The 18,513-nt window shown below is 43.3% G+C and overlaps 1 protein-coding gene across 3 annotated transcripts in view; it reads left to right on the forward strand.

Moving 5' to 3' along the window:
* Ldd (lipid droplet defective) overlaps positions 1 to 16,662 on the forward strand; it is a 56,940-nt gene extending 40,278 nt beyond the window's left edge. For all 3 annotated transcript variants that reach the window (XM_078191589.1, XM_078191591.1, XM_078191590.1), the window contains 7 exons: positions 537 to 717; positions 806 to 918; positions 1,322 to 2,147; positions 3,360 to 3,508; positions 3,905 to 4,087; positions 7,952 to 8,195; positions 16,072 to 16,662. In XM_078191589.1, the coding sequence (XP_078047715.1) occupies positions 537 to 717; positions 806 to 918; positions 1,322 to 2,147; positions 3,360 to 3,508; positions 3,905 to 4,087; positions 7,952 to 8,195; positions 16,072 to 16,197 (1,822 nt within the window). In that variant the 3' untranslated portion in view covers positions 16,198 to 16,662. The remainder of the gene's footprint in view (positions 1 to 536; positions 718 to 805; positions 919 to 1,321; positions 2,148 to 3,359; positions 3,509 to 3,904; positions 4,088 to 7,951; positions 8,196 to 16,071) is intronic.
* Positions 16,663 to 18,513: the final 1,851 nt, after the last annotated feature.

An 18,513-nucleotide genomic window follows, 5' to 3' on the forward strand; every position in this document is an offset into this window, starting at 1 on the left:
CTAAAAAAAGGTTTACCATTCTGCGATAATTTTCCACAGAGTTATCGTCCATCAAAGTTGGTCAATTTTTATCAATCTCTAACGTCTCTCTAAATTCCGAACGATGCCGGAAAAATACAAAAAGCGAACGTTCTACGCGCGTCGCGGTGTTTCGATAAGCGCGATCCAATTACCGGATCAGATGCGACGGTGACGTCGGCTCGCCAGGTCGGTCTTACCCGCGTCGACGAAACCGTGGCCAACGGATGACCGTGTGCCACGCGAGAGAGATCGCTCTCGTGTTGCGTTTACTTTTAATTAACTCGACGTGACTGCTGGCGCGGCCGCGTTTGAGTTACTCTTGCATGGCGACGCGCCTTTTTCCATCCCGCGAGGCGAGGCGCCTTTTTCCATCCTCACCTGCACTCGCTAATATAGGGTGTTAATATTAGGGTGTCCATTCGAAAGGAATCTGCATAAATAATGTTTAACTGGTCTCAGCAATCGCCTTATGGCAAGCCGACAAGATGAGACGTCGATGGATTCGTTCGTTTCAGGTTGCAGCACGTGGCGGATGTCGGCGTCGCTCTGGTGCTTCTGATCGCGTTCAATTTGGTCGCCGCTCAAGGATCGAAGGAGCTGGTACGCGAAAGGCTGTCCGAGGAGAAGAGGATCCTGTTCTTGGCCGGCGTCCATCCTGTCACCTATTGGACGACTGCGTTAATCTGGGACTTCTTCGTGAGTGGTTTGACGAAATGAGAGAGAAAGAGAGAGAGGGAGACGGAGGTACGTGGGCCCCGATTTAAATTCGATTCCCGGTTTCCAGGTGTTTGGCCTGTCGATCCTCCTCGCCGTGATTGTCTTCGAGATATTCGGGCTGCCCGCTTACGTCGCCAGACAGAACCTGGCCGGCATCTGCCTCCTGCTATTCCTTTTCGCGTGAGTCTCGAACTGGGAATTCTTTCGATTTGGCAGAGCCCGCTTCGCGTGATTGGAGGTTATGTCAGAACCATCGACGAGAGATTTAATACTCTATTTTTTACAGAGAGGTCAAAATGACCTGTGTTTTTAAACCTTTGTGTTCGGGGTCATTTTCACTGCAAATGCAAAGATTTTGAGAATGATATACTGTGTTTCTATTTTTAATGAATTTTTTAAGCAATTTACAATTAATTGTAATTTACAATTAAAGTAATAATAATTGTAAGAAATGCTAGACAATTAATTTCCAAGCTTTTAAATATTAAAACATTAAAATTGAATATTAAATACTAAAAATATCAAATATTAAAAATTAAGATATTATTCTTATCACTATTAACAAAAATAAATGTCTGAGCAGGTGGGCAGCCCTGCCCTTCTGCCACCTGATGGAGAAGCTGTTCAACGACTCGAGCCTCTCGAACATGGTGCTGTTCTGCGTGAACACGTTCATAGGCGTCGCCTCTCTCGCTACAATCCTGGTGCTGGACATCCTCGGCAAAACGAAAACAACAGAGGACATCCGAAACACTCTTCACAACATCCTTCTCATATTCCCTCAGTACGTCCTCGGCGACGCCCTAGTCCAAATATCGCGGAACGACATCACGGCGCAGCTGTTGGATAAATTCCACATGGACACATACCAGTCCCCATTGGGCTGGGACCTTCTGGGCCTGCACTTTGTGTTCCTGGCTGTGGTCGGCACGATCCTCTTCTCTTTGAACCTGCTGATCGAGTGCCGGCTGCTGCCGACATGGAGTCGACGGACTTCGGCTCACGCGTCCGTCGAGGAGGACGACGACGTCTCCAAAGAGCGCATGCGTATAGAAGGTGGGATGTCGGACGATGTTCTGCAGACTGTGAAGCTGAGGAAGGAGTATAGCAGTGTCTATGGGACCAACGTGGCCGTGCAGAATCTGAGTGTGGGCATGCAGGCTGGCAGGTGTTTCGGATTGTTGGGGACTAATGGAGCCGGGAAGAGTACTACTTTCAGGATGCTGACTACGGAGATTGTTCCGACGTCTGGCAGGATTGTCCTGAAGGGCCAGGAGATCGGCAAGGGGCCGCTTTGCAACGGCGAAGTTGGCTATTGTCCTCAGAGCGACGGCTTGGACGGTTTTCTCAGTCCCCATCAGTGTTTGACGATTCATGGAGAAGTTTGCGGCCTCAGCGATGTTCCCAAGGTGAGAGTTGTTAATAAATAAAGTTATTTTTATTAGTATTAATATTGTTAGTATATATTAATATTGATATTATATATTGCTGCGAACTATTATCCATTGCTTTCACGCGCTGCATTTTATTCTTTGACTAAAATGCTTTCACTGCTTCGTAGTAAATAAACAGGTGGCCCGATACTTTTGGCGGGGGATGTACGCCCCGCGATGGCACGGGTCCCAGCAAACGACCTCTCCGTGGCTCTCGAGCGCGCACCGATTTTCCACGGGAAATTTCGCCGGGAATAGTGTCGCTTCGCCGTAGCAATTCATACCTGGGAAAACGGCTTTGAGAAATGCGCTAACTTGATCGACTGTAAACTGAACGAAGAATCGTCGACATTCTCGAGCACTCTAGAGGAGTTCTAGCATGCTTTCCCGCCTCTGTTCCACACGCCTCTTCGAAGTTAGCACGTTTGATAAAACGTGTCCAAGTATCGCGGGGGGGCTTTTCTCTCGCGGAAAAGGCGCATTGTACCTTTCGCTTCAACAGTTTCGCCACTTCGTCCATATTTATGTCGGGTTGTGTCATCCATATTTATATCGAGTTATGTCAGCTTATATCGTCCATATTTATGTCTGATTATGTCAGGTTATGTCAGCCATATTTATGTGACGGAATAATTTATCTAAAATATAATTTCTATAATAATCTTTTTATACCTTCGTTGCTTTATTAGTTACAAAGTCTACAATTAGTTAGGAGTATTATTATTTTTTAGGTGACAATTTTAATAAAGTTAAAAATAAATGCATCGATATTTTCGAATTCCTTGAATCGGATTTTGATCTATATTTTTTTTAAGGTTGGATTATCGAAGAAATAGATTATTGAATCTATATTTTTTTAAAAATTTGTTAAAATTGCTTCGAGTGCAAAGGGTTAAAAAAGACTCCGCCGAATCGGTCGATCGGTTTTCGAGGCGTCCATCTTGTCCGCTCGAAAGGCAACGTCTAACCTAAAACCAACCAACAAATAAGCCCACATTTCCGTCGAATTTCGAAATCGCCATCGAGTCGCGTGTCCCCCGAAACATCGGAGATCTAGGCCGATCGATTGTCCCGGTGCTCCAAAGCGGAAAGTCGGCTCGCGACGATACATAATTGATGGCGGACCCGTCGCTCGCGAGCCGTCCCTTTTCGCCGGCGGAGACGTAAACCGGTGAAAAATTGTTTCAGGCAGTCGAGTCGATGCTGAAGAGACTGGATCTACTGAAGTACGCTCACAAAAGGGTGAGCAGCCTGAGCGGCGGCAATAAAAGGAAACTGTGCACCGCCTTGAGCGTTATGGCGCCGGTGTCCGTGGTTCTCATGGACGAGCCGACCAGGTATGTTCGACGAACCGTGAACAGACCGCGGGTCTATGTGCATCGGGAACATTTGCAAGATGTACAAGATTATATATAAAATAGCGTGTTTTCAAAAGAGCGTTCGAAGCCATTTAAACCGTAAATCTGAAATCATTTTTCTGGCTCATAGAATTTTTATTTTAAGAAATAAACTGCACTTTTACGCGGTCGAAATTGATTATTGCAACTTGTAGCAACAGTTTCACTGCTCAACAATTTTATCAATTTAAACCTTATTGTTATAAAAGTTATGTTGAAACGTAATAATTCTAGTGGTGCTTCCTAGTCACCATGCGAGTGCAAAGGGTTAAAATAGAAAAAACACAGCGGCTCTGGGAGCCGATGGTCGCTCATATTTTATTTATTCCTCCGCAGCGGCATGGACCCGGCCACGAAGGACCTGGTCGCGAAAACGATAAGACGCATGACGAAGAACCAGAGCTGCGTGATCCTGACCTCGCACAGCGTCGCGGAGTGCGAGAATTTGTGCAACCGGGTCGGCATCCTCGCCAAGGCCGGACTCAGGTGCATAGGAACGCCGCAGCACCTTAAACACAAGTAAGACTTTTCACCAACATCTTGCATAGTTAATTCGGCACGTTGCCCTCTCTCACCTGGTCGAGAAGGGTCCAGACGCTGAATGGACTATAGCAATCGCCGGACAAATTAATTTCGATATTCGTCGTTTTAAGCGAATTCTCCGGACGCCATTTGCAAAATATCCAGGCTTTTCTTCAACGCTTAGATGTCACACTGACCCATATATTATATATAGTTAGATAGAGTAATGATATAATATTTATTTAATCGACGAAAGCAAGTTCTCAAGGAAGAATTAAAAATATACTTGGAAGTGAGATATCGAGTTCTAACCTAAAAAGCAATGTTCTAGAATAATCAAACTAGATTCTCAAATTTTTGGGTGTCAATAATCCAAGTACTTTTTTAATAATAATTGTTTAAAGATTGCCTGACGCACCTGCTTCGCATAGAAAGCGCAACAGCGAACCAAAAACATCGAAACAATTTTCGCAGTACTCTTTTTAATATTATTTAACATTAATATTGAGTTCCTAATATTAACAAATAAACTCGCGGAATTCGAATAGGAAAATTCAATGTATATTTTATTAAATAAATATAACGTTGATTACGCTTTGGAAATAAGCTAGTGCGCGGTTTGTTTTTCCGCAGTTCTCGACGTGTTGTCGTTCGGTGATATTAAATTGGCCGATAGCCGGGCCCATTGTCTCGGCGCGGCCGCCGAAAACCGGTGAATTACGAATCAATCAAAAAGCACCGTTCGATATTAACGGCGGGCATTAACAATTGCAGGAAATCGCTGAAATATTCCGGTCGAATATGCCGACTGCATCGACGACATCCGACCGGGATTAATTTTAACCTGTGCGCATTTTAATGACGTTGTTTCTACTGATGGATTGTTCGTGTCGGCTCGCGACCACCCCTCGGCACCCATCCCTCCTCCTCCCCCCCCCCCCCCTCTCGTCGCGTTCGCCGGCAACGTTCCGACTCGGTCGCTCGCCATAGACTTCCCGGCGGAATTCGTCAACGCGGCAATTTATTCGACGCTCGCGGCCCCCGGCCGATTGATTTTTCATTCTGTCCGTCATTTCGCGAAACAACGGCCACGCCGCGTGCAACTGCAGATTACGCTCGGTAATTACAAGCTCTTTGCAATCGACTCCCGTTAATAATATACCGTCAATTTGTTGTTTTTTCAAAGGCAACTTACACCCGCGTTCTTCCGAATTCATCGATTTGTTCATTAAATTGTCGATCTTCGTGCAGCTGTAACTCTGGTTAAAGTTTGTGGAAAATTATGATTTCTCTTTTACAATAAAGCTTGAAATTTGTACTTTAAAATATGGTAATTGAATTTTTAATATGATCGGTTGCCGTCGCTATGGTATCCTAAATCCGAGGGGCACTTTCGTGACATAGAAAATAATGCCCTCCTTCGAGATTGAATATCTTTGTCGGAAAAAATCGTAGCGGCTTATTTTGGTGCTCGAATTAAAGGGGAAGGTTCGAACTTTATGATACTGAAGACGGCATGTTCGTAAAAAATTTTTGCAGCTCCGTAGAGAGCGTTAAAAGACTACTAGAATCAAGGGGTGGCGCGATACCAAAAATTAAAATATGCAAAGTAGAGGTTTCTTGCTTTAACTTTCAAAAGAATTTATAATTATAATAACACAATAATTATAATCACGTTAGGAACCACAGAGAGGTTTAGTAAGATTCCAGGAAGTATCTTGAAAAATATAAGTTTAGAAAATTTTTAAAAACAGCTAAGAAGTCATGCTGCAAAAATTACAAAATTAAATTAAATTGTCTTTTAATTTCTAATTTTTATTTCATCTTTACACTTCTCAGTTAAAGCTTTATATAGTTTAGTTAAAGCTTTATATACTTTAGTTAAAGCTTTATATAGTTTAGTTAAAGCTTTTTAAGTTGTAAAGTAAAGAAATCCCTGCGACATTTAGGAAGTAGTATATGTTCAATGCAGATCGTGAAGGTTCATTTTTTTCGGTGAAATGTCACACCTTGCGCTAATCCGGACCACTGCGCGGCAATCCATCCGCGAGCTGGCAGCGAAGCAACTCGATCGCAAGAAACGCCGCGAGTTTTTCCGTATCGCCGGATAAACGACACGATATCCCCGCGGATGTATGAAATACCGTGGCGCAATATCGCGCTACCGAAGGACACCGTAAAACTTCGTTTACGAGCCGTGCTCGCGGCAAACTCGATCCGAAACTTCCGCGGCGTCGCGGCGATCGCTGTTTCATCGGCGGATGATCTACTATTTTACGTCTCTCGCGCGGCCCCCGCCCTCCCGTTTTTTTCTCGAGCGGGATCCGCCGAGAGTTTTTCGCTTATTGGAGACTTTGACGGCCGAAACGGCGCTGATAACTGCGCGGTTCGCGCGTGCATCGCTTTCTCGTTGCCATTTGAAGGCGCAATTCTCCACTCGGGAATTTTTGTAGCTGGGGTCGCGGCGAGCCGCGAGTTTAACCCTTCGCACTCGAGTGGTGACTCTGAGGCACCGCTAAAATTGTTACGGTACACTTCCAAAATAATTTTCATAGTATAAAAAATTAAATTTCAAAAATTACTAAAAATATAACTGTTATTTCACGAATTACAAGATTCAATTTCATACGCATAAAAAACATTTTGTCATATAAAATGAAAATACTGTACGTCAGAAAAAGTATTACAGAATTACAGTAAAAATGGCTTCGAGTGCGAAGGTTTAAAATTGAAAATTAAAAATTGAATACACAAAATATACACAAATCCAGAAAAAGATCTAAAAATCGTCGAATCGTCGAGCTCCCGCTTGCTTTCAAATAAAGAGCGAAGCCCCGTTAGAAAAAAATGGAGCCGGGATAAATGGAGTTCCACGGGGGTTAATTCGATCGGGTGCGCCGTCTTCTTCTCTGAAGTCTGAAAGTGTTCCACTTAGGGGAGGGCCGGTCAGAATTTCGCGATTTTACCCGGCGGTCCCTTTGACCGGTCTCTCTGTCGCAAATGGCCATGCAAATTTACGGAAGAGGAGGAGGAGGAGGAGGAGGAGGCGCCGCGCGCGCACAGCCTGTCCTTTCCCACGGCATAATTTATCGGAGCTGATGCCCGTGTACCGATGTAAATGAATACGAATAGACGGATCTGCCGGTGAACAAGCGGGCCTGTGATAAATATTTGTTACGAGCCGTGAATCCGCCCTCTGTTATTACCGGTACAACGACGAAGCCGGTCTACTTTCTACCTCTTCTTTATTAGGGTCGCGGCGACCATGCGGCATAAAAATTTAAAGCCGAATGTTCTTGTACGACGACGTCGGAACTTGTCTAATTATTATGTGCATAATAACCATATGATTACCATATGATAATAGATAGTATTAGGCAATATAGACGAGTTAGAAACTATTTTGATTTTAGAAATAGAAAATAAATGAGATTTGTCTAAAAAAGCGTCTAATAAAAGATCGATTAGGTAAAGAAGAAAGAATTTAAGCTAGGAAGAATTTAGACAAGAAAGAATTCAAGCTAGTAAGAATTTAAACAAGAATGAATTTTAGCAAATGAGAATTTAAATGAGAAATTATTTTAACAAGTAAGAATTTAAAGGAGAGAGAATTTAACCAAGTAAGAAATTAAAAAGGAAATAATTCAAGCTAGTAAGAGCTTAAACAAGAATAAATTCGATCTAGTAAAAACTTAAACAAGAAATAATATTACCAATTAAAAATTGAAATAAAAATTGCAGATATAAAATAAACGCGCGTGCCATCTGATAAAACACAATATTTTCAAGCAGCTCAGCGAAAATAAAATAACCTAACATAATCGGACATCACCTGACATAACTTAACCTATAAATCCGCAGGTTCGGCGAGGGGTACGTGGCGTTTCTACGGTTCCGGCGGCCGGTGTCCTCCGCGGAGCTGAAGAAAGCCCTCGGAAAGTACCTTCCTCAAGCGGTGGTGTCCTCGCGACAGGCGACGGCGGCTCGTTTGATGCTGCCACGTAGCCAGGACATGCTGCTCAGCACCAGCTTTAATAAGGTGAAACTGTTGGCCGAGGAACTTAAAGCCAGCGACTACACCCTCAGCCAAAGTTCGTTGGACCAGGTTAGTGCACGCGATAACAATGATTGTAATACACGGGCAATGATAATAGGAGGACGCGTCTCCGGAAGTAGCGCCGGGAATGACCTCGAACAACGGGAACAAGAAAACCCATTGAATCAATTAAATAGTTTCGAAGACGTCGCTGCTAAGCGAAACTTTTTAGGGGCATTCGCCGTGTTCCACGCCATTTTCTTCAGTTAAGCTAAACCCTTTAGTATATCCCTAGTATATCCCTATATACTTAGTATATCCCTGATATTTAAGTGGAATTTAAGTGGACGAATTTTTATTCGGGTGCTTTTCTTTTGGTATGGAAACGTCGTACTGTTTGTTGCCAGAAAGATGGCATAATTTGTGTTTAGGGGCGGGGAGGGTATTATGCTTGCTCCGCCTGACTTGCACGCATGTAGTTTATGGCCTCCGTAAAGATAGTTCTATTGGCAAACAACAAGACTGATAAACTAATCGACGCGAGGAGCAAAGGGAATTTAGCCAATAATTTTAGCTCTTAATTTTAGCTAACAATTTCAGCCAATAATTATTATAGTAAAATTGTTATAGCTAATAATTTTAGTCAATAATATATAATTTAACCAATAGGGACTCGGTCAATAATAATCGAAAGTATGGGCTGAAAAAGAAAATGGAAGATTAGAGAGATGGCAACTCGTATTATACATAAAACTTTTCTTTTCCTATACATTTTTAATCGAAGGTCGCGATAATCGACCCTTTCCACGCAAATATACAGAAACGATCGACGCATAAGAAACTCTGGTCGAGGAAATTTCGTAACGGGCGACAACAACGCCAGCTGTCCGTGAGCTCCGGTTGATCGAGTTCCCCGCGTCAGAGTCAGTCCAGCAGGGGTTCGGCAGAGAATCGTCGATCGAAATTAATGCTCGATCGGCACCGGCGTCTGTTCTATATAAACGAGGAACGGCGATGCGAGGAAGCGGGGCCGCGGTGACAGCGAGCACCACGGTCGAAGGGCAATTCCGAACAAACGTTTCGAATCAAACGGGAATCGATGAAGTTCTGTCCGCGCGATATAACACGGGCCCTTGTCTCGAACAGATGATGCACTGCCGGCGCAGTGCCTGGCCTCCGTCCTCGCTCGACCAACGACGATCCTCGTTTACGTCCCGGCTAGCCTGAGGAATATTAATGGTACCCCGGGTGCCGTCTTACGGCGCGAAACGCTTCTCCCCGGTGGCCTGCGCGGAGCAGCAACGGTTCACGGCCGGATTGGCGGCAACGTCTGCGTCTAGCCCTTCTCTCTAAGCCTCGCCCTAAACGCTTTCCGATTCGCGCCGTATCGCGCCGTATCGCGCCGGACGGCTCCGCGGAGTTCGGCGAAACTGTTCCGTAATTAATTACTCCTCGGCAACAATTTCATTTGGCGCGAGGCAACTTTCGCCGAGCTTAATCGCCCCGCGCGGAAGAATGCTCGCGGAGCGACGCCGGCAGGGCGGGGGTTAACGCGCCGTAGGTTACTGGGCCCTTGCTAACATTTTACTTGTACCAAGATACGATATTATATCACTGGAAATGTCGAATTTTTCAGTAAAATTTGACTTGCAATTTTCATTGTAGAAATGGAGATTTAACTCCTTAATAGATAGGTGGATAATTTATCAATTTTATAACCGTACATATAAATTTATAAAATATTATAAAGAAGGTTTGTATCGAAGGTTTGATGGGGTTTTTAAGGCTTTGAGTTTGTTGAAACTGTGAGTTATTAGTGAAAGTTATCGCGTTGATAAAAGGTTAGAAATTGTTGAATATATTTATCTATTGGAGCTCGCACTGTTGCTAGAAAACTCGAATATTTATATCTTAAATTAAATGGACCCAGTCCACTTAAAAATAAACGGCTCAGTTAACTCAAAAATTTCGGACGCCGGTTTAATGGCGACAGCAATTAACACGCTCGTCCTACAGCATCGTCGAGGTCTTTGTCGACGACGTCACCCGTCCGAGATATCCTAAACGCTATAAACTGCCATAACCTCGGGGTCGAATTCATCTCGCCGCGATCTCGCATTCCGCAGACACCGCGGCGCGGCCTTTCATGGAAATTTGAAGGCAATTTTTTACCGTGAACATCGCCCCGGGTGCTGCGCGGAAGCGACGCCATCTTGGATCGCGCAGGAGGAACTCCGCCATCTTGGCTCGCGGGCGGATCCCAGTATTCCATGAATTTCGAGCAATAAATAACGCCGGAGATTTTTCCGAAACTTTTGTCGTTAATAGCGTCCTGCTATAGGGGCCGATAAATTCTTAGCGGCGATTATTGTCTCGACATTTTTGCGCGAAACTTCTCGAGTATGTCAGGTTATGTCGGGTTATGTAGTTCTGTTTCTTTACGGAAGCGCGGTAACCGAGTCTGATCGTTTCTTCCGCGATTATTTCGAAGATATATTTGGAAGATTCACATTTTTTTTAACACTTTCCCGTTTAGTTTAACTCTTTCAATTTTTCTATAACTTTTTCTTGTTTACTCCTCTATCTTTTAACTAAATTAATTACAACAACTAACGAGTTGATATCGTTAATATTTGATCAGATTAGGTTTCTCACAGCGCTGATAAAACCGTCCCTTAAATCGCCACGTTCCGACGACGATTATTGCTTTCATTAATCATATCTATTATTACTATTACTACAATTTTAAAAATTTCATTAAAACCTTGTTTATTATTATTATCACGATGAAATAAGATTAGACAATCCGATAAGGCGGCGCGCGCCTCGAAAGTCGAATCCCGAGCACAGATCCTTCCCCCGCGAAAATATTTTCGCCGCGAGAGGGAATATCAAGTGATCGAGAATGTAAATGTTACAACAGCGGTAATTAGAGTATAATTTGACGACCGTTCGATTATGGTCAGCCAGGGGTAGACCGTCCGAATAAACAACGGGGGAACCCATCGGCGCGCACCGACGGCGGAAAATAATACGCGGGACTGGATTATTCAGCTGTTTTCATAATATCCCGGGCCGATATACCGAATTATTATTCGACACGGCGCGGCCCGTATCGCCCGCTTAATTAATATTCGTCCGTGTTCCGCGATTTAACAATTCTTCGTTTCCACGGCCGGATCGACTTCGGTACCAGGTTATCTTTCTATTTTCCTTTAATTATCTCTCCGGCATCGCGCGTCGCGTCGATAACGTTTGAAAACGCGACGGAGATCCGCCGCTCGGCTCCATTGTTGCCGTTCGCTCTTTCCCTGCTCCGTTCCGCTTCGCGGGATCCCTTTCGATTCAAACCAGCATCGATCCATGGATCGAAGCAACGAGTCGCGTTATTATTCCGACGTCTTTCGAGGCGAAACAACCGTCGAACCAATCGACTTTTGTATCCCGATAATTGGTCGTGGAAAATTCGTTGCGTCGAACGCATCCTTTCAATTTTCGTTATTTATTCGGAGAATCTATTTTAATATATTATTATTAGGTTGTCCCGTAAGTTCTTTCTTACGTCGAATAATTGAACAAATCACAGCTCGTTCTACGAATCAGAAAACAGCGCAATGGCGCTTCTTGGCACTTTTTGACCGGAAAAACAGCGGACACGTGCCACTTGACCGGCTGAAGATGAACTCTGAGGCCGCGACGAGAGGGGGGCGGGGGTCGCGGGACGGGTGTGGATCTCTCCAGTTGGGTTGGTTAGCAGCGAGCAGTCTCCGTGCCGAGTTAATCCCAGGGGATCAGCTTTGTGTACGGGTAAACATAACCGGATCAGCAAGTCCCGCGACAGCCACGCAGCCGTACACGCTCCGGAATCTTATCTCCATTAAGGAGACGCGGGACGCGAACAAACGATGCGAACGTGATTCCATTGAACGCGTCCAGACTGCTCGTCGCGGTATCTCGCGATTACTGCGAACACGCCCGGAATCTTCGGATCCGCTCGTCCGTGAATTGCTCGACGTTCTTCAAAAATAACACCGTCGGTTCCACGCTTGGAACTAGGCCGTTCTCGGTTTCGCGTCTTCGACGACTCTGCGATCTTTGATTTAAACGTGTACAATATGTTTTCGATTTTTTTCTTCTTCTTGGGTGTAGGATCAAGGAAACGCCAATGGATTCGTCTAAAATTAGAGTTTATTAAATTTTTTTATATGATTTTCCCCTTTTTTTTAAGCCTATTTGCAAATTATATACTAACCTAAAATTGGAGAATCGCCGATTAAACGTTCCTGCTTTCCTCAGTTTTCATATCGCACAGTGGAGGTTAGAAATTACTTTTCCAAGTTCTTCCGCGCCAGTGGCGCCGCTCCTCGCGCGTCCGACCCTTAGCGGCGCGTACACGAAGCTTTCATGTGTTTAAAATACTGTTTATTAATTTAGAGGGTTTTGGAATTTTTAGCGTGCTCAGAGTGGCAAGCGTAAGTCTCGTTTGGTTGCTTCTGTCTGTGGAATTTAGCATCATGCTATGATATATGTATAATAATTTATAGTATACTTTATACACTGTATTATATATTGCACATTGTACATTACACAGTGTATATTATATATTATAGATTTAACATTATACATTGTGAATTGTGAATTGTGCATTGTGCATTATACAGTGTGCATTGTGTATTATATATTACGCATTATACATTATAAATTATACAGATTGTTAAGAACAAGTTCTAATTATTTGCAAAACTATTTTTTGCACATTCTTTTTTCGTTTGACCTCGTCTAGGGTCAAGTTAGAGTTGCATTCGATGGAGCAGATGTGCTATACTCGGCTCGATTCTCGTTCATTATAAATAGAAATTGGAGAAATGTCTATCACTCTATATATGAAAAAAGATGCGTCTATTTTTGCATCGAAGTGACATTTTAGGGAGAACGGTGTTCCAAGCAAGGCGACACTGTTACATATAGACACTGTTATTCCATTTATACCATTTGCTATTAAAGTAAAGTCCTATAAACTATCTTTTTAAAATTATATATAATTATACAGTTACATTAGAATACATTATTAATATTTATACTTACCAACTCTAATACTTTTCACTATCTGATCTTTCACTTACAACTTTTATTAATAAAAAAAAATCGTTAGTTCAAAAAAAGATTTGTTCAGTCAAAATTTCGTTGCATTATTTTCGTCAGATTTAAATGATTACTATACGAGAAACCATTTTCGTTTAACGCGGTAGCTTCGCGAATTACCACGGAATACCTTTATTCCGTATAAACGTCTCAATTCCAGCGTTCCCAATGTTATTTACACGGGCCGTTACGCGTTAGGGTAGCCCACCCTGTTAGCGTGGCATTAAAGTTACAGAGAAACAATGAGCCTTTTATGAGTGATATAAATCAACGTCCGTTCGTACCCGCGCAATGCTGTTTGCCCCGGTTTCCCAAAATGGCCTCCCGGGTTCATTATGCCGGCAGGAATTTGTTATCATTAGGCCGTGTGTGGATGCGCGCGCGTTTAGTGCGTTCACGACTCCCCCCCTCGCGAAATATAACAACGTAAATGGTGTAATAAAGATGCAACGAAATTTGCCGGTCTCGTTTAACTCGGCTCGTGAATTAGGGCGGAATAAATTTTTGTATAGCTTTCCCTTTTGTTTATTTTAATGTAAAGCTTTTATGCTGTCGATTAGTATGATCTCATCCCCTGATTAGTATGATCTCAACCCCTGATTAGTATGATCTCAACCACTGGTTACAGTGCTCTTATAATAATTTTATTTACTATTATATTTATTCGTTCATTCTTTTCTTTGTAAATGTCTTAGAACTATTTAAATTAACGATAATTAATTATTAAATTAACGATATTGTATCTGCTTAACTTCCAGGAAATTTTTTAAAAATTGTTTAAAAAAAGAACGCTCCGCGGCGAAATATTTTCCAGTTTCCGCGGGGGGGAAAAATCCGCCGGCTAATTTATTCGAAGGGAAAAAAGAACGAGGCGGCCGCTTAAAACGGAGCCGCGCGGCTCTGTTTACTTTCGAGTTGGCCCGCGAGTAATTTCGCGCCGAATAAATGTCCCGAATAGTGTTAATTATAATCAGCCGGGTCCCGGCGAGTCACGTAATCCCGCGGCGTAACTTTTCTTTTTTTTTCAACCGGCGGTTAAATTACGCCTCCCTTATTAACCGTCTCGTGCAAATTGGAGGCGGCGCGAGGTTTCGCGCTTCGAATTTCGCGAGGTTTCGCGCTTCGAATCGGATCTCGCGAGTCTTCCACGACTTTTTCTACGACGTTTCGCTCGCATCTTTTCTCCGGCTTTTTCACGTTCTTCTAACTTTCGTCTTCTAATCGCGAAAGGATTTTTCGAGGAAGGACGCGAGTCGCGGAAAACGCTCGGGAAGGATCCGCGCGGCGAACAAGCGATGCCCGAGAGCCGAAGGACGAGCGCCGCCTTTCACGACCGCGACGCCGCGGCGAAGAAAACATCGATCGGCGTTGCTTTCGTAGACGCGGCGAGACTTACTCTTTGCTTCACCTGTTAACCTGGTAGCGTTTCGTTCGCGGACGCCCGCGCAGCCGGCTGGAAATGAATGGAAATTCTGCGCGCGGCCACGGCGCCTTTCTTTCCTCGCCGCGCGCTCCTCCGCGCCGCGAGGTGGGGAAAAATCGACGAGCTCGAAGCAGAATCATCCGTTCTCGCAATGATCAAATGACAGAGAAAGATTCTCCTTTTCTTCTTAACCCCTTGCCGTACTTTGACGAGTCTGACTCGCGATGGAAATTACTAGTAATAAATTATTAAGTATGGATGTTATTCTGTTACTTTAGAATTAGAATAAAATTCTAAACCCTTGTTATTAATATCTAAGCATTCTAGTAAATCCAGGCACGGAATAAACATTAACGTTCTCTCCCTTCTAACGAATTAAATTTATTGAAAAATTCCTAATCGCGGTAACTGTGAAGAAAATGGTACGGCAAGGGGTTAATTTAACCCTTTGCGCTCCCCAGGCAATTTTAACTGTAAATCTGAAATAATTTTCCTGGCTCACAGTGTTTCCATTTTATGCAACGAAGTGCGCTCGACGCGTGACAAGCTGTTTTTGTCTAAAAAGACCGCCACCGTCGTCGTCGTTGGGCGAGACGGATGGGGGAATTGAAAATATCGAAAAAAATTCCTCCCAAAGGATCCAGCGCGAGACGGATCCCGGGCGGTGTCCTCGGAATTGCCGCAAACAAGTTCGCCGCGCCGTGGTTTTTGTCGCTCGTGGGGTGCGAGATCCTGTGTAAACCGAGGAAACTCGGCTCGTTGCGGGAGCTTCGAGATTTTTATGGTTCTCCGTTGTCGTATAGAGGTCAGGGGGGTGAACAGAGACAGAGCGCGGCGTCCTCGATGCCTTTATTCCGGTTCTGTTCCTCGCCTCTTCTGTTTTATTCGCGTTTGTTCGGGGAGACGCGGCAACCCAGGACGACGCGATAAACGACGCCGCGTGACGTCACCACGGCGACCATCGAAAGTTCCTCTTAGCGTCCTCGGACACCTCTGAATCCAGCTGAAGTCCAGCGTCGTTATCTTCTTAGTTCGTATTTGCAATCATTATAGCCTAGTCGGCGTTTAAAACACTGGGCGAAAATTCTGAAAAAAGCGTGGCTTATTTCGGACATCGAGCCGCATGTTGTATAATTTTTTCAGATTTTTCAATAGCAAGCTGTGATCAACAAAAATGAAAAACCAAAAAATAATCGGAAAATTGTAAGATTTCAGGAAATATTAAAAAATTAAATTTAATATTAAATATTACATTAAAATAATAATATTAATTCTCTTTTATCTATAATATTTCTATTCTATTAATATTTCTTTTCTATCTCTTTGTTGTTATCTCTGTATGATTTTATATTTATTTAAGAGAGTGTTTGAACTGTGCAGGTGCTGGTCAACTTCTCGGAGGACATGGAGACGGAGGCGGACGGATCGATGTACAGCCACGTCACCGTGAACAACGTCTTGAACAGCTACTCCACCGCGGACACCATACGCATGGACACGTTTTAGCCGTTCTCGTTTTAGTCGCATTTCGTTTGTTGCCTCGAGCCACGAGCGACTAGTAATACATATCCAAATGTAATAATATACCTGTTCAACCTTCGACTACCAAATGGCAATCCACGCCACGTACAACAATCGCGATCTTCACTATCCCGATTATCGTTGTTTCCACGCAAAGATCGGCGCGCGGCCTCTGTGATAGCTTCGTTCCCAGGGCTTAAACTAATTACCAATTTGATAAACTTATCTTAAGTATTAGCGTAGCGACGAGAGAAATATAAAATACGAGAGCAACACATGAAAGAGGTGTGAGAGGGAGAGCAATTGTCAATTTAATTTTAAAATTCCACGGTTTTAATACAAATTATGACACTTTGTTTTTTCACGCTGGAATTACCGAATTGAGTAGAAGGCTTTTTTGTCGAAATATATACAGGGTAAGCCAAAAGTTTTATTTCTGGCAGTGATGATTTTATATAGTAATATAAGTCCGAGAATAATTTTAAAGAAAATTTTTACAGATTAAATTTTTATAAAGGAGAAAGTTGCTTGAAATTACCTAAGGAACCTCTGATCTTTTACATCACTCTAAAATCATAGAAAGTTTCAAACCAAACCTAAAATTATTAGAACAATGAATACATTATCATGAAAAATAATTGCATAAATTATATAATTAAAAAAACTGCTATAAGAAAAACAGTACGAAATCTGAATTTTAAGTCTAATCAAATTTTCTTATTCCATAAAATATATGAAAATTAATTAAAATAACGTTACATAAATCCCGTCTCGCCATTGTTACAAAACAATTCGCGTTAATCGTGTCAGGAGCCTCGGTAATTCCAGCGTTAAATCCAAGGTGACAAGCGTTTTATAGTTAAACTTTGCGAGCGCGTCCTACGAGAGGGGCGTGAAGAGCTCGTAAATTCGACGCGGCGTTTATGGTAAATCGTGCGAGAGTTTAACGGGAAGGGTTAACGGAGTTTCGTAGAATCAGCGAGGGAAAGAGTTCCGTTAATTCGATCGAGCGTTCTTTTGCGAGTGAAAGCGAAAGGAAGATGACTTCGTCGAACTATGCGCGAGACTTCGCCGAGTTCCGGGCTATCGTGCACGATGCAATCTGTTCTCTTAGTTAATAATAATCTAAGTTAATGATCTAAGTTGCGATAATTGTCACTTAGTAGTTATGTTAATTAATCCACAGGCTCGATGCGAAAACGGCGTCCGTTTTTCGAAAACGTCGCCTGTTCCTGTCTCGGCGTATACAGTGGTCCCAAAAAGTATTTTATAACATAGAACACCGTGCGTCAATAAACTTGGCATTAGATCGAAGTTTGAACCCTTTACTGTCACACTCCACCATCGACCTCTTCCCAAGACATTGACGTGGGATAAGAATATATTTGGTTGACAACTAAATAATCGCGGATTCAAAATAAGTAGGGGGCAGCGTCGTCTTGGGACCCCTAACCCAAAAATTAACCTAAAAGCCAAAAATTGGTTTAAATACCTAGAAATTACCCCTAAAACTATAAATTTACCGAAAATTTATATTTACTTGCAAAATTTTAAATAGAAAATTCAAAAACTAATCTGAAATTTAAACTATACTTCTCTGTAATCCCAAAATTATTCAACTTTGTAAAATCATGAAATTCCAAAAAAAAATTAATAAGAATACTAAAATGAACCTCCTAAACCAAAAATTGGCCTAAAAAGCCAAAAATTGGCTTTTTAATTTTTGGCTTCAAAAACAGCAGCCGAAAAGACCGCGTGCTCTTCTTTTTGATAGCAACGATTGACGTCGCGCTCGAAACGATTTGCGGCGAACGAGCGGCGCAGGAATCAGTTCGATCGTTAATCGATACGCAGGCGGCGCGCTAGTATTATTATTTAGAATTTTAATTAAGGGTCGCGGGAGAACGGGGGAAAGAGTGGGAGAGGGGGTGAGGGGGAGAGAGAGCCGGCCGGGCTGTAATTTCAGGATGCGACTGCTCGTTTCCCGGCTCGACACGCGTTGCTCTCTGATAAGAGGCCGTTCCGCGGACGACAAACCCGAGGCTCGGCTCGGCTCGGCCCGGCTCGGCTCGCGTTTCCAGAAAACGAAGGAACCGTATCGGTCGATGTACGCTCGAAAATTTCCATCGTGGCCCGCCGATAACGCGCTCCACTTATCGTGGACGCGTGTCGCTTCGGATGCATCGATTAACGCGCTGTCGTCGGTGGAGGGGAGCGATACTGTTCTAAAAATGTACTTCTCCGATCTGCTTTTGTTATATGTACACATGCGAAAGCGACCCTTCGAAATCCATAACATTT

Source organism: Augochlora pura, chromosome 10 (assembly GCF_028453695.1).
Source record: "Augochlora pura isolate Apur16 chromosome 10, APUR_v2.2.1, whole genome shotgun sequence".
NCBI lineage: Eukaryota > Metazoa > Arthropoda > Insecta > Hymenoptera > Halictidae > Augochlora > Augochlora pura.